We start from the raw sequence: 23,217 nt of genomic DNA on the forward strand, positions 1-23,217 counted from the left end.
CATTTACCATGAAATACAAGGCTAAATGCCTTAGAGATGGTAAGAAAACTACTGTTGTTATTATTAATAGCTGATATTCAATGAACACGCGCTAAGGGCCAGGCACTGTTCTAGGTACTGCTGTAACACTTCATCTTCACAGCAGCTCTGTGAGATGGGTACTAGTTTCAACTTGGTTTTAGAAATGAAGAAACAGAGGCACAGGGAGTCTAAGTGTCACAGCCAGGGCTACACAGTGAGCATTTCAGCCAGGACACCACAGCAGACTTCAGCTCTGGACCACTAGGAAATGTGGCCTTTCCAGAGGAGCAAGTAGTTTGCCATCTTTACCATGAGTGAACTCTGAGAGGAAATGAAAGCATTAGAGATTTAAATACACACAAGGGGGAATTTCTTGATAGCAAGGACAGGTAAGTCTCATTAAACACAGCAGCAAGCTACTAAAGGTGGTTGTACAATTTTCTTCCTGGGCTTTCATGCACCTCTTCATCCACAAGAAGGAAATTAATCATCTCTAAAGGTGTCTAAATGTAATGAAAGCTGGTATGAGAAGTGCAGTAGGCCATACTGAGAAATGTAGCTTCCAACCTTTGAAAAATATTCTTATTCAAGTCGATTCTTCCAGAATAAATTCAAGAAAATAATAAAAAACACTCTGAACAATTTATCATAATATATACATTTTTCAACATATCCACTCAGTGTTTCAAATGTCTGCCAAATCAAAGTCCCCTCAGTAATTCAATTATCCTCCTCAAATAAGCCAGTCCTTAACAGAGAAGTTTATTCATTCAATGAGTCTTTTTGGGCCTTGGTTTTCTCATCTATAAAAACTGGAGAGAAGGACTGGGAGTGAAGGCAGAGCCCAGGAACTGGACCAAAAGAAATTGGTGGTTCCCATTTTTTTTTTTATCCCTGTAGGGCTGCTGAGCTATTGCAACCATGCACTCACACCGGTACCATGAACTGTAAGTAGAATGAAAAAAAGAGCTCCCATTTTATGTACTAGAATTTTCACACACATACAGATGATAAAGTTTATAAATACAAATTTATGTTAAAATATATATTTTTAGGTCTATAGAAGCTTTCTGTTATTATGGATTTTCTCTACCAACTGACACTATAAAGCTGCTATCATTTGGAGGTCATGAAATGCTCATTTAAAAGGGTTCTTATACTTAAAAATTATAGAAGCCACTGGCCTAGACAATTTCTAAAATTCTTCCAAGCCTAAACACTATAATTTAGAGCCCATTTAAAAAAATCTCATGTTGAATTTAACAGTTAAATGTTACCAGCTATAATTATCATGTCTTTTAATGAGAGTTAAAACTCTTTACAGATCTTAACTGTAAAGCAAGAAAAGAAAGTCAGTTGTATAAATTACTAGGGGGTGTAAAAATTGAACTTGATAAGATACTTGTAACATTAAATTAAATGAAAAACAGAATTATTCATTGCAAATGAATAATTTCGCATACCTCCTTAAGATAATGATATTAAGAAACAAAATGAATCATCTTACTTGAATAAATCTTAGATGGAATAGTAAAAAAGTCTTCTTGAATCTGAATTCTAGTCTTCCCAGATTTAGGTTACTGAATTACCTCTTTCATTTATAAAAAAAAAAATCAATTTATTTAGTTTTTGAATAAGTAATACATTTATATGCACAAAAAAAGTATAAAAAAGAATACAGAGAAGTCTCCTATACTATCCACTGAGTTTCTCTCTACAAGGTAACTACTGTTGTTAGTTTCCTTTCTACTCTTACAGGAATTCTTCTGCATATATAAACAAATAATTATCTATTCTTACTCTTTCTCACCTTTTATACAAATGGTTTTCATTTCACTTAATGCATCTTGCAGATCTTACAGCATCCTTACCCTTTTAAATAATAACTTTATTGAGATATAAGTCATATGCTACAAAGTTCACACAGAATATATCATAGCCATATCATACCATAGAGTGCACAATTCAAGTTTTAGTATATTCACAGTTGTCCATCGATCACCACTATTTAATTACAAAACATTTTCATCATCCCAAACAGAAACCTCATACCCATTAGCAGTCACACCCTATTCTCCACTGCTCCCTCCCCTGTGAGCCCCTGGCAACCACTAATCTACCTTCTATTTCTATGGATTTTCATATTCTGGACATTTCATATAAATGGAGTCATTTAATATGTGGCCTTTTGTGTCTGGCTTCTTTCACTTAGTGTAATGTTTTCAAGGTTCATCCATGTTGTAACATGTAACAGTACTTCATCCCTTTTTATAGCCAAATAATATTCCACTGGATGGATATACCTCTTGTTTATCCATTCACCACTTACTGAACATTTGGGTTGTTATTACTTTTTGGCTATTATAAATAAGGGTACTTTGAACATTCACGTACAAGTTTTTCTATGCACATGTTTTCAACTCTCTCTCACATACCTAGAAGTGGGTCATATGTCTAAATTTCTGAGGAAATTCAAACCTTATCATTTCACATCCCCACCCAGAGATGTCTGAGGGTTCCAACTTCTCCACAGCCTGATCAACACTTGTTATTGTCCATCTTTTAGATTATAGCCTAGTGAGTGTAAAGTGGCATCTCTGTGGTTTTGATATGCATTACCCTAATGACTAATGAAGTTAATATTTTTTCACATGCTTACTGGTCATATGTGTATCTTCTCTGGAGAAATGTCTATTCAAACCATTTGCCTGTTTTTCGGCTGAGCTGTCTTTTTTTGAGTTGTAAGAGATCTTTATATATTCTAGATGCACATCCCTTATCACATACATAATTTGCTTCACCCTTATTAAAAAGAGCTGAATAGTTCTCATGTACAGTGATACAGAACATATGTCTGTATTCTTCTACTAATGAGAATTTAGGTTTCCAATCTTTTGCTAATATTAATAATCCTAAAATGTAGGATATCTTTTACATATTCCCCCACATATGCTAGCAGCAGTAATTCCTAAACTTTAATGTGCACAAGATCTTGTTAAAATGTAGGTTCTGATTCAGTAGATCTGATGTGATGCCTGAGGTTCAGCATTTCTAATGGTAATGCTGATGCTCCTGGTCCACAGGTTGTACTTTATTATTTTTTTAATTGAAGTATAGTTAATATACAATATTATATACATTACAGGTGTACAAATAGTTTTTCACAATTTTTAAAGGTTATACTCCACTTATAGTTATTATAAAATACTACATTCCTTATGTTATACAGTATATCCTTGTAACTTATTTTATACATTAATAGTTTGTGCCTCTTAATCCTCTACCCCTAGATTGCCCCTCCCCCTTCTCTCTTCCGGTTGGTAACTACTAGTTTGTTCTTTATCTTTGACTCTTTCTTTTTTTATTATATTCATTAGTTTGTTGTATTTTTTATATTCTACATATAAATGATATCATACAGTATTTGCCTTTCTCTGCCTGACTTATTCCACTTAGCATAACACCCTCCAAGTCCACCATGTTGTTGCAAGTGAGTTTCACTCCTTTTTAAGGCTGAGTAATATTCCAGTGTGTGTGTGTGTGTGTGTGTGTGTGTGTGTGTGTGTGTGTGTGTGTGTGTGTGTGTACACACACACACATCTTCTTTATCCACGCATCTGTTGCGGACACTTAGGTTGCTTCTGTATCTTGGCAATTGTAAATAACGCTGCTATGAACACTGGAGTGCGTGTATCTTTTCTAATTAATGTTTTAATTTTTTTTGGATATATACTGAGGAGTGGAATTGCTGGGTCATATGGTAGTTCTATTTTTTGTTTTTTTGAAGAGCCTCCACATTGTTTTCCACAGTGGCTGCATCAATTTACATTCCCATCAACAGTGTACAAGGGTTCCCTTTTCTCCATATCCTCGCCAACATTTGTTATTTGTTTTCTTTTCCATGGATCATACTTTAAATAGCAAGTACTAGTATATCTGTAGGATAAATCCTACAGGCAGAATCACTGGGTCTAAATCTGATAGTTCTTCACAAATTGCCTTCCACAGGGAGCCAATTTATACTCCCATCAGCAATATGTAAATGTAATTATTTCCCTACAGCCTCACCAACTAAGAATGTTATCAAATTTACAGATTTTTCTAATTTGCTAGGTAAAAAGAGAATTCTCTTTTTAGTTTTGATTTGTATTTATCTTATTTTGAGTGACATTAATCACTTTTCATATATTTAGAGCCATTTATTTCCCTCTCTGACTATTGCCTCTTTCTTGAAATAGTCTCCACTTAGGGCTCCACTAGGGCTGGGTTCTGAGACTTTTTGTCTCTTTTTATTTATTGCTATAACTTTATATACCTTCTATAATCTGATGATTCCCAAATGTGTATCTCCAGCCAAAATTTCTCTGAATTTGAATCATATATTCCAATATCTTCTTGATATCTTCATTTGGCTATTTTGCAGGTTTAACACCAAGAGAATTCATTTTCATCTTCCTTATTTCTCTAAATGGTACCACTATCAATCTAATAGCTTTAACTAGAAACATGGGTGTCAATGATTCTTCTCTCATTCCCAACCCCCAATCTACCAGCAAATCTTACTGTTTCTATCTTGAATCTGCTTCTCTTAGTTTCCATTGCTCCACACTAGTTCCAGCCATAATTATAGCTCAGTGAGATAACTACAAAATTCTCCTCAAACTAATAGCATTTGGGGAAGGAAAATTTGTAGTTGAGCAAGACCATCCCACACACTCTAAGATATTTAACAACCTAGGCCCCAGCTTTCTGAATGACAGAATAATTCCTAATCATTGTGACAGCTAAAAACAATACCCTACATTTCCAAACATCCCCAAAAGAGTGGAAAACCCCCTAGTTGAAAACTGTTCTCCCTATGCCCGATCTTACCTCTGTGAATCCATTTACCACATATATTTTTATTTTTGTAGTATAAATCAGATTACATCATTCTGCTGCATGAAACCCTTGAATGGCTTCTTGACACACTTCAAAGGAAGTCCAAACTTCTCTATCTATAATGCAGCCTGTGTCTAATTTACTAATACCAACTTGGACTTATGTTCCCTGCCACCCCCTACTTCTTTGCACTCTAGCCACGTTTATATCCTTTCAATTCCTCAAACACACCAAGTTCTTTCTGACCTCAGGGCTCTTGCGCATGCTGTTTACGCAACATGGACTGCTCTTCAGTTCATTCTTCCATAACAGACCCCTTGACCTCCAGATCTCATTCTAAATACTACCTCTATTAAGAGTCTTCTGTGACCATAGTACCTAGAAAATGTTCTTCTGTTATTGTCTGTCATGAGTCGAATCAGATTAATTAGTGGCATCTTCCCCAAGAAGTAATTAATAGTTACTCGTTTCTGCTATCTGTCTCCTAAATCAGACTGTAAGCTCAGGAAAGCGGAGACTTATTTGTTCACCAAGTACCTACACAATGTTACCAACAGTCTTTTAGACCCAGGTATCAGGTGTCAAGACAGAGGAAAACATAAAACAGAATACTGAACAGAGACTATATGAACTGAGAATTCCACACTTGCAGTCAACTACTAAACCCCTACTAGCCCTCTCCCCATAACAATAATTAAGCTAAACGTCTCAAAAAGCAGCTAAATTGTACATCCAACTCTAAATCACAGTTTTAAATAAAAGGCTGTAATAAAAGATGAAATGCCATGATTAGCCAGAACTCCCCTCCTTGTCTGGCTGAAATGGTGCAAGTCACACCAATAAACTTAATTTCTATTTTGTTCAATAAGTTTCAAGTCAAGAAATTAGCTAAAAACTTCAAAGTGAATATAAACAAATTCCTAACTTAGTGAATATGGAAAGCATGTAAATGAACTAAGGTGAAACACAAATTTTAAAAATATCTTTAAAGAGCACAATACAAAGAATTTCAAAGTACTTTTTAAGAAGAGTCAACTAAGCATTTCCTAATAGCCCACCTCAGCTGCTGGGGTTTTTCATGGATACCAACCACCCAGTAGTGATCAGATTTTCCTTTGCAGTGTTCTCTTGTGTTACATATGGGAGTCCATGTATTACCAAGTCCTCTGTTGAGCATTCGAACAATGCCTTCCGAATCCACATAACATGGGGTACCTATACAACAATAAAAAAACAAATCACAGAGACAGCTACATATTTGTTAAATATATCCCTTTTCAAAAACAAATACCAATCATTCAACTTTCAATTCAAAAGCATAAAGCAAAAAAACAAAACAAAACGGCAAATAATCCAAGATTATTTCCCATAGATTTTCATTAACCACATAGAGTAAGACCTAACTGAATAAAGAGAGGAAAAAAAAAAAAAAAACTGCACATGATATGACTAAAATTTACCCAATAATGAGGGTAAAAACCTGATCATTTCAGTGAAAACTATGCCACCTGCTGGAATATAGCAGTTTTTTAAAAGCCAATTTTAGTAAAAAAGTTAAACTTTGGTCTGAAGTTTCCTTGGTTAAGAGACTTGAAAAAATGACCAGAACCTGATGCAAGGTGATGATGTGGAGAAGTCCGTCTTAGTATTCTTCTTCCTCCCTCTCTTTCTTAGCCTTGTCGCTATGCTGTTCCCCAACTCCTAGGCTTACCTAGGAAACAAGAATCCCCATTTCCTACCTACTCTGCTCCCATTTCAAGAAGCACGTGGCAAATTCCCTAATTATTCCTTTTTTATCTGTGATTTCACTCTGCAAACAGCAGTTTCCTCAGAGTCTAGATCTAACTGGTAACTGGGAGAGAAAAATAAAGCTATATGAATGGAAGTTACTAATAGTCACATTTAAAGCCAAGTGACTTGTAATATTCCAATAGAAAACACATCCAGAACTGGGTGATTTTTTAAGGGTAAGCTGGAGTTTCCAATAATGTAATTAAAGGGGCATGAATCTCCAATAATAGAAATATTTAAACTAGAAGATAGGGTTAACAGGTGCCTTAAAATAAGGTATTCCTCAGTGTCCTTCAAATCATGTCATAAGCCACTATTAAGTGAGTCTACAATAGCACTGTTCAATAGAAATACCATGTGAGCCACAAGTCTAATTTTAAATTTCCTAGTGCCACATGAGAAAAGGGGGAAAAAAGTAAAGTTAATTTTAATAATCTATTTTATTAACTCTAATATATCCAAATATTATCATCTTAACATGTAATCAACGTAAAAAATTACTGACGTCTTTTACTTCTTTCTCATACTAAGCCTCCAAAATCTGGAGAATATTTTACACTTACAGCACATCTCAATTCAGATTAGCCACATTTCAAGTGCTCTATAGCCACAATGGCTAGTGTTTACGGCAGTGGATTGTGCAGCAGTAGAAAATTCTTGATTTTTGTGTAGAATCTTCTAGAAAAGCTAGAACTTTAGCTCTGATTTGGATTTCCTCCTTGCTAGCTAATAAATATCCAGTAAAATATATTTTCCTCTTTGTAAGTTTTCTAATCAGAATTCTGACGAAGAGACTTGTATACAAAGCATTTCTAGTTCTGCCAATATATTAATACAAAGAAATTTAAACATAAAATATTGACTATTTATCTTTAAACAAACTAATTACAATTAAAATAATGAAACAATTTTCTTCTTGAAAAAATGTCTTTAATTTTAATAAATGAATTTATCTTGCCTTCAGCTGAAAATCCAACCCATACAAGGTAGGATTTCCTTGTAAGAGGAAGAGGATCACCATGTAAAATTTGTTTTTTCTTTTTCCCCAGCTCCAGCAGTTGAGCTCCAAGACACTGATCACCATCAAATCCTGTACCTAGTCAGAAAATTGAAATATAAATCAGGTATCCATGGTTATTTGGCTATAATGTAGTCTGAATTATTTTCTGTGAATTGAACTGATTTTGTGTTAAATTCCTAGATTAATTAGCACTACATTTTATAGATAACCTACCTAACTGAAGCACCATTCGGGTATTAGAAGCAGAATATTACATTACAAGGACTATTACTATAAAGTGTTTCTAAGTGGTAATTCATTCACTCAAGAAATATTTACAGAGAGCTTACTTTGTGCCAGGTACAGAGGTTATAATGGTAAAGAAGACAAAGTCCCTATTCTCATGAAATTCATACTCAGGTAGAAAGGAAAAAGTAATTTAAAAAAAGAAAGAAAAAATGCTAAGTGTTATTATCAAAGATTAAAAATGCTAATGTGATAGAGTGTCAGACTAAGTGGCTATTTTAGATTGAACAGACAAAGGCAGCCTTTCCAAGAAAGTGAAATTTAAACTGAGATATGATTTGCAAGTTGGAGCTAGTCACCCAAATGATAGGGGGAGGAGCACTACAGCAGACAGGGAACAGCTAATGAAAAGGTCCCAAAGTGGGAACAAACTCGGTGAGTTTGAAGAACACAAAGCAGTCAGTAGGGCCAGAACGAGTAGCAAGAAAAAGTGGTAAGAGTTGAGGTTGAAAAGGCAGGCAAAGTTCAGATCACGTAGGACTTTGCCAACTGCAGTAAGAAGTTTGATTTTCATTCTAAAGCAACAGGAAGTCATCAGAGGAATCTAAGCAGGAGAGGGCCGTGGTCTGATTTATGTTTTTAAAAGATCACCTAGGCTGCTATGTGGAGAATGGATTGTGGAAGGAAGAATTGAAGCTGAAAAGTAGTTAGGAGGTTATCTGATAGTCCAAGAGATGACATCTGGTTTGGACTGGGGTTTTAGTGGAGATGAAGAGAGACAGATTTAGAAAGTTGGGTGAACTGACATGATACAACTTTGCCAATGCAGATGATGTGGGGGTGAGGGAAAGAGAAGAATCAAGGATAACTTTTATATTTCTGGCTTGAGTAGTTAGATTGATAGTATGCCATTTATGGAGATGGGAAAACTAAGATGTAAGTTTGTGGGGGAAAAACCCCCCCCCGAGGTTTTACTGTGACAAAGTTAAGTTTGAGATGTACATCAAAATAGAGATTTCAAGTGGACAATTGGATCTGTGAGTCTGGAGACAGGAGAGAGAAGGGTTGGTAATATTAATTTAGAAGTCATGAACACATAGATGTATTTAATGCCACGGGTCTTGAGATAATCCAGGGTAGTTTCTCAAACTGCATTTTTTCCTGAGTCATGAAATCAATTTAGCATTATAACCAGCACTTAAAGAACAATGAAATCAAAGAGTAAATGTTGTCCACGAGACTTTTGTTATATTTGCAGGTATGCATAGAATAGCAACAGAATGCATTTTTCACTAGGTCTAAGCAGTTGAAAGATTGACAGATCCCGACCTAGAGAGAGTACCAGAGAAGAGGGACTGTAACTGAGCCCTAGAACATTCCACCTAAAGGGCTGGCATAGGAGGAGGAGCCAGCAAAGGAGCTCAAGGAGTTATCAGTAAGGAAGAAATTGGGAGAGTGATGTCACAGAAGACAAAAGAAATTATTTCTAGTAGAATTACTTAAATAAGCATAAAAAGATCATCGGTAACCTTTATAAAACCAGTCTTAGCATAGTGGTGGGGACCAAAGGAAGAAAACGAAGTGATAAAAAGGAAGCAGCAACTTTTTAAAAGTCACATTCAAGGCCGTTTTGGTCCTTCACATAAAGAGTTAGTTTATTTTTTGAGACATTTAAACTCTCATAATTCTTATAAGATATGGAAGATATGGACATGGAAGCAATTAACAAAACTCTACCTTAGAATTCTTTCTACAGTACAGTTTTTCTATAAATAAACTGTTTTTGCTTTCATTGCTATTATTTAAAACAACAAAATTCTCTACAAAGATTATACCGATTCAAATGTTTAAAAAAATCGCAAAAGGAGGTATAAACCAAAACAAAAAGAGGGAAAAAAAGCCCAAGTAATTTCCATTTTACAGAAAAGCTCAGGTCATGGCAAAATTGTGAAAGACTAGAAAAAAAATCTACCTCTATGATAAATAATGACAAGCTGTTCTCCATGTCCTGCCATTGACACCACAGGCCCAGGAAGACTGAACACCTCTTTTTGAACACCTCCAATGGTAAACAAGCGAAGAAGCAAGGTGCTAGTGGCAGCAGCAGCCCAACCCTGACCAAGACATATGGCTTCAATATCTTCATTTTGAGGCATGTCTACTATCCACTCTTTACTTGAATCCCAAGAACTAAAGTGCAGGCAGTGAAGCTTGCTAAAAATTAAAACAAGACAGAAACAATCAAACATTCATATTTGATATTTTGTATATATAAAAAAACCTAATCATAATACCCAGTAACAAAATCAAATAGCTTATTTTTTCTATTATACACAAATAGTGCAAAAATGGCTTTAAGAAAGTAATTATGAAATATCTTTAAAAGGGACCACATTAAAACCATTAACAGTCATGTTATTGAATATTTAAAGATAAAGGAAAATGCTCACAACATAATGTAAAATGGAGAAAAAGGCAGGCTAAAATCTGTAGAGTATAAACCTAGGTGCAAATACACATAAAAATCACAACCAAATTTTAAAAAAGGAAGCATCAAAACATTAGACAACAGTTCTCTCATTGCAAATAATAATAATAACAACAATGGAGAATAAAGAGAAAAAGAAAAAAAGTCATATATAATCCCACCAGTGAGATTACCAACCTCTGTTCACAATTTGATGTGTATTTCCAGTCTTTTTTCTTTGCATATATACATGCATATAAGTGAGTTATTATGAAACTTAAGCTTCAGAATGTAGATACCATAGTATTTGGAATCAGAGGCAGTACTGAATTCCTGAACAGTAATTTAAATTCAAATTTAAAATAAAAAGATAACATTGTCTATGTGAAATAACATACCTAGGAAAACAAAGAGGATATTTGAAATCAAAACTGCACATGGAACTAAATGTTCTAATTATGTAAGATATCCTGAGTTAGAGACACTGGCTCAACAGTGATTTATTTAAGTAAACTGATTAAATGCAATAATGAAGTATTGAGTTGATTTTATAATGCGTAAATTAGGAAACCAATTAAAATGTTAAAAATGACCCAATTTGGTGTTTTTCAGGCTTTAATGCATATTCTATCACCTGAGGATCTTGTTAAAATGAGGATTCTGATTCAGAAGGTCTGAGGTCTGTGATTCTGTTTCAACATGGTCCCAGGTGCCCCATTCCCCTACTTTGTGGACCATACTCTAAGCAGCAAGGAACTAATGTATCCAGTTAGAAGGGTTTTAATTTCAAATCACCTGGGGGTTAGTAAAATCTATGATCAAGTGTATAAGCATATGATCAGCTAAAAAAATACAGATTCTGTATGCATTGCTTTTCTACCATACTTTTTTTGTCTCTATATCTACCTACCTATTTACCTACCTGCCAAAATAATCTAAGAAGTCTAAATATATTAAGTTAAAGTCAAACTAACAAATAGTACTAATAACACTTTTCAGTGTATGTGTGTGTGTTTTTTTTAAAGAGAAGTTTCAAATCTAATCAATACTGACAAAAAAATCCAGATCAGTAGTTGCCCAAGGCTGGGTGGATTAACTATTAATTATTAACTGTAGTTTTATCTGAGAGTAGAATTCTGGGTGGAATTTTCATTTGCTACAAATTCTGTACTGCTTAAGTTTGTTTATTTACAACTCTAATATGTTTATTACCCTTATGTAATAAGGGGACAATTTGGCAAAAACAGAAATATGTTCTGAGGTATTAGGGGTGTAGTGGTATTTGTACTAAACTCTTCTGAAAACCCATACTACAAAAGATGTATTTTTGTTTTTATCTTATTAACTTTTTGTATTGAACTTCAACATTTGTGTCCAACAGTTCAACAGTAACAAATTCTTCCTAATAATCTTGAATTTACCTTGCTAGTTCATCAGTGCTCTCACATGCCAACAAAATAGCTTCATGGGAAAGATCTGCTACTGTATAATTCAAAGTGTTTGATAAGTGTGTTGCATGGTGTATGGAGGTATCATGGAACTCCACATCTATGGCATTGTCTTGCTCATCATTATAGCAGCGAATAATTCCAATAGAGTTCCATACCTACAAATATGTAAGGTTAAATACAAGTGTGAAAAAGACTGAAGCTCCTAGAATCAGTAGGCTAAAACAGCACAAACAAATACTATAATTCAGTCTGTATCAAGGTTTAAGTTACGGAGTAGCCACAGCTTACATACCTCTAAACAGTTTCAGGTAACAGTAGTAACATCAGAGCAAAATGACTAATTATTCTATTCTTCATGAAAAGAAGGTATGTATATACTTATTTATTAGCAAATGGAATATTTCACTTCATATTTTTAAGAATTTCATTACTGTCATAAAAAAATACTCTACAATTGGCCTTTGAACAACTGAACCATTAAATTCCTCAAAAGAAACATTTCAAACATTTACTTACTCACAAATATGGATATAAATGACAGCATATTTTTTTGTTCCAGCTAACTGGTGTATAGTTACAGAATAAATACATACATTTTTAAGGCAGCATAAACTGGTAACATTTAGAAAACTTATCTTTCACTCATGTACACTATAAGCTCTCACTGGGTAGGACAGGACCTAGTGTTTCTTTCCTATACCACAAGTAACAGCTATAAAAGTAGTTGACAATATTAGAAAAATCAAGACCTATTACTTGATGATAATTACTGATGGCAATAAAACTTTTTTAAAAAAATAAAAACATCACCTTTAATATTTATATACAAATTTATGCCAGGACTATTCCATTCAAAAAACACAAGAGGCAAAGTTCTCAGTGAAAAATCTCAAATAATCAACAAATAGAAATATTAAACTTTTTCAACTTTTAAACTTAAGACAAAAAGCTAATACAGTCATTCCATAAATAAATGTTTAATGCCTACTGTGCCATACCTTGTCCTAAGTGCTATCAGTAAACAAAATAGAAAAATCACTATGCTTATGGAGCATACATGCTGGTGGGATGGGAAAAAGAGGCAGATAGTTTCTTTTCACAGTACTTATCACCTTCTAATAGTATACTATACTAGGTGCTGCTTTCTAAAAAACATCTTCTAACTAATGTTCTGGAATCAGTACAATCTCCTATATAAAAAGTAATATGAGAAGTAAAGTTTGTAAGTATAGCCAAGAGGAACTGCAAGATACACAGTCACATTTACTTATGTTCATTATGTGTCATTTTACAAAGCAGAATCTTATTTAACAGAATTTTGAATAATGAGGCTGAAATAAAATTAAAACTGTGAGTTAACCATAAAACAAATCAACCAAAAAATTATAATCAACCAAAGTGCTTTAGGCAACTTAATCAAGGTTTTTAACAAATAGCTTTTACCAAACAAAATTAACTATATTGAGATAAAATGCTGACAGGTGAGATAAAACTATTTTAAAGTTAAGTGTAGACCTGAGACTTACCATGAATCTGTGAGTGAGATGCAAGGGTGTAGAACCTGACTGGAATGGCTTTTGCCGGGGAGTTGGCATAGGACCATTATAAAATGGCTTCTGAGATGTTAAAAGTGGTAGATTTTGAATGCCGCCTGCCTGATCATCTTCCTCCTCCTCTTTGAGAAGACTGGAACTATTTTTTAGCATTGTAACATCTAGAAAACAAAGGATTATAATTAGAGAATCATAAATACCAATGACCTTAAAAAAGAAAAGCATTATGGAAATCTAATAACCTTGTCCATTCATATTTAATAATGCTAAAATGTTATTTGCCTCTTTCATGGACATCTGCAGTAACAGTTCAAAAGCAATGGAGGTAAAACTGTTAGTACCTTAGCATGAATCAAGGCAGTGGCACCAATCTGTATTAGTAGTCAATGCATTGTTAACCACCACTTAACTGCATTAAAAACAGTAAAAATATTTTTGTTTTTGTTTTTGTTTTTTAGATTCCACATACGAGCAATCTCATATGGTATTTTTAGCGTAAATACAAAACAGAAATAGACTCATAGACATAGAATACAAACTTGTGGTTGCCAAGGGGGTGGAGGGTGGGAAGGGATAGACGGGATTTCAAAATTGTAGAATAGATAAACAAGATTATACTGTATAGCACAGGGAAATATACACAAGATCTTATGGTAGCTCATAGAGAAAAAAATGTGACAACTGAAAAATTGTGCTGAACACTGGAATTTGACACATTGTAAAATGATTATAAATCAATAAAAAATGTTAAAAAATAGTAAAAATATTAATTTTATTAAATCTTGATCTTTGCATAGATTTAAAAAAAGCGTTCTCTGTGCTAAAATGGGAAGTATGCATAAAGAATTGTAATGGTTGTCTTAAAAAAAGCATTTGTGTAATTGAGTTGTAAGCTGAACTAGCTAAGTTTTTCATGTAATACCATTTTTACTTAAAAGAATGCCAGATAAACTGTGGTTACACAGACTTAGGTATGTGGTAAACATTTTCTTAAAAATGAATGAAGTGAGCTGGTCACTTAAGAAAAATAACTGACAGAGTTTGTGGTCAATGATAAAATTTGAGCTTTCAAGCAAAAATGAGAATAGTGGAAAACTTGTATCTGCCACCATGAACTTGACTGCTTCATAGTATTTTAAAACTTCTGATGAGATTGGTGCTGATACTAACAAATATTATTCTGGAAAATGTGTCAGTATTAGGAAGGTCTGCAAACCTCAGTGAATCAGTATTTCCCAAATCACCAATATGTATGTTACAAAACCAAACGTGGTAAATGATCCACTCAAAGTTCAAGTTAGACCAGTGGATTTTAATGTAATAATAAGAGTCGAAATGTTCATCAAAAAGTTCGCAAAAAGTTCTCAGACTCCACACTGCAAGTAATCTTTAAGAAACTATCATTTGTTGTGTTTTGGTGCAGCATCAAAGAACAATATCCACAATTATTTCAATAGGCTATTAAAATCTCTCTTTCTTTTTAAACTACATATTGTGTGAGATGAAATTTTCTTCACTTAAAAGTAAAAACAATATATGGCAGTAGACTGAATTCTGAAGCACATGAGAGAATCTAGCTGTCTTTTATGATAGACATTAACAGGATTTGCAAAAGGGTAAAATAATGCCACTTTTCTAATTTTTAAAAAAATTTCATTAAAAATGTTATGTTTACATGTTTATTAACGAGTTTACTGTTATTTTAAAGTGAATAAGTATTTTAAAAATTTCTGTTTTAATTCCTAACATGGTAAATAATAATAAATATAGCTCCACAGATGATTTTCTTCAGAGTCCTCAAAATTTTTAAGAATGTAATGAGCTCCTGAGACCAAACATCTGAGGAGTGCTATCCTATAAGCCCTATATGCTTTAAATGCAGTACAATTTACATTGTACATTGGCATTTTACTTGGTAATGTTCAAGTCTGTTATTTTGCCAAGTAAGTTGTTGTAATAGGTACTTTATTTAAAAGTTTTTAGTTACAATCTCAATAACTTTAACAGATACTGTACTATTCAGTCACCTATTTCTCCTTGAGTTAGCCTGGTAGTTTGTGTCTTTCAAAGAACTTGTCTATTTTATCTAAGTTGGTGAATTTATGGGCACAAAAGTGTTCATAATATTCTCCTATTATCCTTTTGCTATTAATAGCAGTGCTGTCTTACAGAAATATAATGTGAGTTACATATGTAAGTAAAAATTTTCTAGGAGCTATATTTTAAATAGTAATTTTATTGATCTTCTCAAAAAACTAGCTTTTGGTTTTATTGACTTTCTCTATAGACTTTGGTTGTCAGTTTCACTGAATTCTGCTCTTTATTATTTCCTTCCTTCTGCTGGCTTGGGATTTAATTTTCTCTTCTTTTGCTGGTTTGCTAAAGCAGAAGCTTAGATCATTGATTTGAAACCTTTTTTACTATACATATTTAATGCTATAAAGTCCCCTCTACACACTGCTTTAGCTACATTCTACTAATTCAGTAACAACTTTATATAATAGCTTTAATAAAATACTGAAAATATTGATCAACAGGATGGATCATCGAGGGGGGAGGGTACAGCTTAGTGGTAGAGTGTGTGCTTAGCATGCATGAGGTCCTGGGTTCAATCCCCAGTACTTCCATTAAAAATAAATGAAAAAATTAGCCTAATTACCGCCCCTCCTTAAAAAAAGAAAACCCAGGATGGATCATCACATTCACAAAGTGAGTGCATACCAACTGAATTTTCATCATCATCTAGGATGTGACTTCGCTGTCTAGGACGACCTGAAGCCAGCATGAGGTCATCATCATCTTCCTCATCATTGATAATCCCTTTTGAAAAAGAGCGCATTTCGACTGCATTGTCATTTAGAAAATCACCAGCATTACTTCTATCATCTCCATCAAAAAGATCACTGTAATCCTTTTCCACTCTGCTAGATACCTTGAACAATTTAACACAAATTAAAAAGTATTAGTGAACTATTTAGATCAACTCAATAACTCAATAGGTAGTCTTCTAATATGCACCTAAAAACTCTACTAAGTAAGCAAATATGCTGGTAAAAATAATTAGTAAATATATTTATGAGGATTGTACTTACATTTATGTAAGATCTAGTCCTTACTTTAAATGCCTTATAGTCTACAGGTAAGGTGGGAGTGTAAGACAGACATGTAAAGAATATATTTATATATATATACCCAAATATGAAGCAAGATTTTATTCCTCACAAGTCTTCTCCATAAAAGAAGTCACCTATGAGTCCTTACAAAATCTCTCCTTATAAGATATTCTCTCATTTTCCTCTATTTTGAATAAGACACTGCTTAGGTAAGATACGTTTGCTTTAAATGATCTCAGTGAAAGCTTATTTTTTGGAGGGTTGGTGTTTTTGTTTTGTTTTGTTTTGTTTTGTTTTGTTTTGATGCTTATAGAAGTAAATGGATAGAACCAATAGAAAAACAAAGGCAGCAAAGAAATTCAATATTAATCGATTCCTAGGAATGTGAACATACTGCTGCAGGTACTGAATGTCCCTATAAACAGTTTTTGAGATCACTTTAAAAAGGGAATAGTAAGCAGATACATTGTAAAGATCACAATATTCCTATAGGACGAATGAAAACTGTACAAATGTTAAGTCAACAGAAACTTATAGTTGGATATAAAATTCTAATGAGAACATCATTAATGGAATCAAAAGGGACTATATCACAAACCTTTTAGATGGAAGTACAGATGATTGTGCTTGGAAAATTAACATTTAAAGAAACAAGAGAACAGAAAAAAATACTCCTAAATTCATATATTTAAACATATGATTTGAACAATTAAATTTATAAATAAATGCTATAAGAAGATATTTAACTATTCCATCCATAGTCCTAAAACTTTATGTACTCAAGTTGGTGAAAAACTTTATTTTTGCACTTTCTTATTCAAAAATGAAGGTTTTGACCTTATCTTTTATGGTGAGGGCCATGAAGTATTAAAGGTGTTGTAACAGAAATAAGTACTGAGAAATAAGACCAAAAAGGAGAGAGACTGGACAATTCTGGATAGGAGGGTTAAGGTTTTATAAGAGGTGACCTTTGAAGTAAAAATTATTTCTCAATTTACTTTTTGTTTTTATCAATGTTATATGCGTATATGTAACACATGCAGTGTTATAAGGTTTATTATGAAAATGAAAACTCTCTGCACAGCCTCCAATTTACTTCTCTGCTTTCAACTGGTTTTTTTTGATACTTTCCTCTATACTTTTAAAGATTCTAGTCTTATTTTTTGATTTTTCAGTTTTAATTATTATCTATTTAATTGATGCTATTAACTTCCTTCTATTAGGGAAGATGAGGATTTGGTGCCATTTTTCAACCACCCTTACCCTCCTTGTACACATGCACATCATTCTCCTACCCCTGTCCTTGCAATATGGAAATATTTTTATTTTGGTTGGATCAATAATCAGTATTTAGGGGAGGAGAGTATAGTTCAGCGGGTAGAGCATGGGTATAGCTCAGTGGTAGAGCGGGTGCTTAGCATGCACAAGGTCCTGGGTTCAATCTCCAGTACCTCTACTAAAACAAAAACCAAAAAACAAAAACCCCCCAAAAACTAGTTACCCCCCCCAAAAAACAAAAAATAATCAGTATTTTGATTTATTATGACCATGTAAGTGCTATTCGTGGCTGAATAAAAATTATAATAACATTTACAAAGTGTTGTGCTAGAGACTGTTCTAACTCTTTATACACAATTCATTTAATTGTCCCAGTAACCCTAGGTGATAGGCATTAATCTTATCCATTGATTTACAGATGTAGTATATTATGATCATTTTCCCACAACGTTTTGTTTTTTTGTGGAGTTAAAAATCTCTCTGGAATCACGCTCCCTGACTTCAGACTATACTACAAAGTTACAGTCATCAGAACAGTATTGTACTGGCACAAAACCAGACACATATTAATGAAACAGGATAGGAAGTCCAGAAATAAGCCCACACACTTATGGTCAAATAATATATGACACAGGAGGCAAGAATATACAGTGGGGAGAGAACAGTCTTTAATAAGTAATGCTGGGAAAACTGGACAGCTACCTGTAAAAGACTGAAATTAGAACATTCTCTAACACCACATACAAAAATAAACTCAGAATGTATTAAAGATCTAAGTGTAAGACTTGAAATTTTAACTCCTAGAGGAAAATACAGGCAGAACACTCAGACATAAAATTGCAGCAAAATTTTTTTGGATCTGCCCCTAAGGCAAAGGAAACAAAAGCAAAAATAAACAAATGGGACCTAATTGAATTTAAGAGTTTTTGCACAGCAAAGGAAATCATCCACAAAATGAAAAGAAAGCCTACTGAATGGGAGAAAATATTTGCAAATGATATGACCGATAAGAGGTTAATATCTAAAATATATAAACAGCTAATACCACTTAATATCAAGAAAAAAAACAATTAAATATGGGCAGAAGCCCTGAAAAGACATTTTTCCAAAGAGGAAATGTACATGGCCCTTAGGCACATGAAAGGATGTTCAACACTGCTAATTATTAGAGAAAGGCAAATCAAAACCATAATGAGGTATCACGTCATACCTGTCAGAAGGGCTAGGATCAAAAAGAATACAAATAACAAATGTGGGCAAGGATGTGAGAAAAGGGAAGCCTGGTATGCTGTTGGTGGGAATGTAAATTGGTGCAGACATTGTAGAAAACAGTATGGAGGTTTCTCAAAAAACTAAAAATAAGAGTACCACATGACTCAGCAATTCTACTCCTGGGTATATATCCATAAAAAACAAAAAACACTAATTCAAAAAGATTCATGCACCTCAATGTTCACAGCACCATTATTTACCATTGCCAATTTATGGAAGCAACCTATAAGCTCATCAACAGATGAATAGATAAAGAAGATGTATGTGTACATATGTACAGACACACATATACACACACACACACAAAATGGAATACTACTTAGCCATAAGAATAAAATTTTGCCATTTGCAACGTGAATGGACCAGGGGTGTGTTATGCTAAGTGAAATAAGTCAGACAAAGACAAATACTGTATGTTATCACTTATATCTAGAATCTAAAAAATACAACAAAAACTAGTGAAATAATAATAAAAGAAACAGACTCATGGATACAGAGAACAAACTAGGGGGGAGAGAGAAAGGGGGAGGGGCAATATAAGGACAGAGGATTAAGAGACACAAACAATTACGTATAAAATAAGCTACAAGTATATATTGTACAACACAGGGAACATAGCCAATACTTTATAACTTTAAGTAGAGTATAATCTTACAATATAGTGAATAACTATATTGTATCCCTGTAACTTATGTAATACTATACATTAACTATACTTGAAAAAAAAAAATCTCCTACCTGTTTTAGTCTTTTTTCTTAGATAGATTCCCCAGAGATGATTTTACACTCTCCTGCCTGAAAAGCGTACGACTGGCTGACAATGCTCTGGGAGCTAAGCATAAAAAGTGAGCTGGGAATATCAGCACTCAAATATATAACCCTATCATTTAAGCGTTTTCAGTAAATATTCCCCCTCCACCCAGTGCCACTCAGTTGTATCCAGTGTCCCTGGACCAAAGACCTCATTTTTACCTTATCTAGAGAAGAAATCTCCAGCATTCTGCCAAAATGTATACAGGGGTGAAGGAGGGCAGTTACTTAGCTGTGCCCACTGATGTTAAGACTGGACAGATCTACTTGCTTATTAAATCAACCCTCCTGTTTTCAGTATCATTTTTAAGAAGTACCTAGTACTACCAAATTCTGACTCTTTGGGGATTCAGTTAGGCAAGCTAGTGGCACCTCAGCTTTCCCCCAGTGCAGTCTTAGGATTCAGCTTTTTGAGAAGCTAAGCTTAGTTTCTAACATTCTTCTATTTTCCAGCTTAAAAAATTTTTTTTTACTATCATCATTTCAACTATCTTCTTTAACCTTATGAGATTATGCATTAAAAAAATTTCTCTCAGTATAGTTTTAGTTGGGCTTCCAGGTATGAGGAATTTGAGTAGAAATAAATGGGTGTATTAAGTCTGTGATCCTTAACTGGAAGTCTAAAACAACTTGAAATATGAGTGAATATATCTGCCAGGCAGGGGGAATAATGAGCACAAAGCAATGAGGTATAAAACAAGGTGGCCCATTTAAAGCGGTTCAGTAAGGCTGGAGAGATAAGCATAAGATGTATATGATTAGCTCTAAGAGTTAAGGCTAATTCAGGACAGAAAAATTTTATAAGCTAAACTAAGTTACACTTATAAACTCTAATTTTTATCTATAAAACATTTATTTAATTAAAAAACCCAAGAACACCAGGATACTAAAATAGTACTTCACAAAGGTATTCCTTGGAAAGCCACAGAATATTGATAGGCATTATATGGACGGAAAAAAGTTTCTTAGTAAAATATATTTGGGAAACATTAGGTTAAACAAGTTTAAACAATTTTCTTTATGATAGAGCACTACTGAGCATCTAATTACATAAATTATACTTTTCAAAGAAAGTAATATAGTTTGTGGTGTTTTCCAAATCCATATGACCACAGAAAGACTTTGAAGAAATTATTCTACCCTATTACTTATTACCTTACTGCTTGACATCTTTCCACTGGGGTCACAAACATTCTCCAGGAGTCCCAGATTTCCTTCTGCATCAGTATAAGCTATTTGACCACAAGTGGGATGCCATGACAGGCCACAGATTGCATAACCTTTCTCATTTTTCACCCTAAAAATTAAAAAGTGAGTTCTTAAAACACTGACAAGAAAAATAGAAATTATACCTTTCTTTAGGTAAATTTTAGTTAGAAAACATTACATGGTTTTTGATAAACACAGGTGTATGTTTGCATTTTGACAATCTAATAACAGCAAATTTGAAATGTTTCATAATAAAACAAACCAAAATCTAACAGAAATTAGCAAAAAAGAGACAAAAGATATAATGAATCATACCTTTCCATGCAATCTTTGGTTTCCACATTCCAAACTATAATTAAACCGTTAATACTTCCTGCAGCTAAATATTGTCCACAAGGAGACCAGGTTACTATATTCAGGGTCTAATAAAGAAAACAATTAACAAATAATAATTCTATGTAATTTGAAACTGTTAACACTCATTTTATTACCAAATTCAAATTTTTATAACCCATATTCATGCAATTTTTAATTAAATCTGATATACAAATGGCAAGATAAAGTTTGCTTATTTTTTAACTTTTTTTCAATAATTCAGCAATCAAAATAATAGCAGCTATTACTCTATACATCATAAGAATATCAGACTAGCACAATTTTAAAAGCAAAATCTAAAAAATGCTATTATCCTGGAAAGAGAGAAAACACAAGGCATCCTCTTAGCACTCACAATCAAGATGTAGAGAACTAGGAAGTGAAGTACTAAGTGAACCGTACTAAGCCATTGCCGACCTACTGGGATTCTGTTTCCTTAACTGCAAAATGCTGTGCATGAGAGAAGGAAGGGAGGAGGAGGGGAGAGAAAGAGAAAGAGAGAGAAAGCAGACCAACAATATTTCCTGCTCTAAATTCCAGGGTCTGTGATCACAAGTCTCAATGGAACTAATTTAACAATAAAGGCTAATTACTGATAATGTGAGAATAATGTGTCCTATTACTATGCTAGGGTTAAATTTGCCTTCTTATAAACTAAAAGATTTTCCTATCAAATTTCACAAAGGAGGAAAGCCAGATAGAACCTAGAAAAGATTAATCTACTGTCTAGGTATTGGCTACATGAAAAAAGGCTGAGGGGCGGAAGGTGGACACATGCATAACATTGGAGTTGTTCTCCAATGATATTTAACTGCAACTGTATTTAAGTAAAGTATGCATTAAATATTCCCATTAGAATGTAAATTGACGCAGCCACTATGGAAAACAGTATGGAGGTTCCTTAAAAAACTAAAAATAGAACTACCATATGATTCAGCAATCCCACTCCTGGGCATATATCCGGAGAAACTCTAATTCAAAAAGACACATGTACCCCAGTGTTCACAGCAGCACTATTTATAATAGCCAAGACATGGAAACAACCTAAATGTCCACTGACAGGTGAATGGATAAAAAAGATTTGGTATGCGTGTACACACACACACACACACACACACACACACACACACACACACACACACACACGAATATTACTCAGCCATAAAAAAGAATGAAATGCCGTTTGCAGCAACATGGATGGAACTAGAGATTATCATACTAAGTGAAAGAAGTCAGAGGAAGACAAATATCGTATCATTTATAAGTGGAATCTTAAAAATGATACAAATGAACTTATTTACAAGACAGAAACACACTCACCAACATAGAAAACAAACTAATGGTTACCAAAGGGGAAAGGCAGAGGGTAGGGGTAAGAGGGATAAATTAGGAGTTTGGGATTAGCAGATACAAACTACTGTATATAAAATAGATAAACAACAACGACCTACTATATAGCACAGGGAACTATATTCAATATCTTGTAATAAACTACAATGGAAAAGAATATATTTATATAATTTAATCACTTTGCTGTACAGCAGAAACTAACACAACATTGTAAATTAACTATACTTCAATTAAAAATATAAAAAAAAAATTCCCATTAGCCTACACAAAATGTCACTTACAAAACTTACCTGAGAGATGAAATTATCTGAAAGATCAAATTGATTACTCCAAGTTTCCCTTCTATACAGCTTAACAGATTTCTCCACAGGAACTGCCAATAACTATTAGGAAAGAAAAA

General features: G+C 33.6%; 1 protein-coding gene across 1 annotated transcript in view; it reads right to left on the reverse strand.

The window, feature by feature from the left end:
• WDHD1 (WD repeat and HMG-box DNA binding protein 1) overlaps positions 1–23,217 on the reverse strand; it is a 57,357-nt gene that overhangs the window by 14,513 nt on the left and 19,627 nt on the right. The window contains exons 8-16 of the mRNA XM_010982947.3: positions 23,108–23,200; positions 21,408–21,514; positions 21,039–21,180; positions 16,132–16,342; positions 13,384–13,571; positions 11,828–12,012; positions 9,912–10,153; positions 7,652–7,789; positions 5,961–6,117 (exon numbers count right to left, since the gene is read on the reverse strand). Coding sequence (XP_010981249.1) covers positions 5,961–6,117; positions 7,652–7,789; positions 9,912–10,153; positions 11,828–12,012; positions 13,384–13,571; positions 16,132–16,342; positions 21,039–21,180; positions 21,408–21,514; positions 23,108–23,200 — 1,463 coding nt within the window. The remainder of the gene's footprint in view (positions 1–5,960; positions 6,118–7,651; positions 7,790–9,911; positions 10,154–11,827; positions 12,013–13,383; positions 13,572–16,131; positions 16,343–21,038; positions 21,181–21,407; positions 21,515–23,107; positions 23,201–23,217) is intronic.

This window comes from Camelus dromedarius, chromosome 5 (assembly GCF_036321535.1).
Source record: "Camelus dromedarius isolate mCamDro1 chromosome 5, mCamDro1.pat, whole genome shotgun sequence".
Lineage (NCBI taxonomy): Eukaryota > Metazoa > Chordata > Mammalia > Artiodactyla > Camelidae > Camelus > Camelus dromedarius.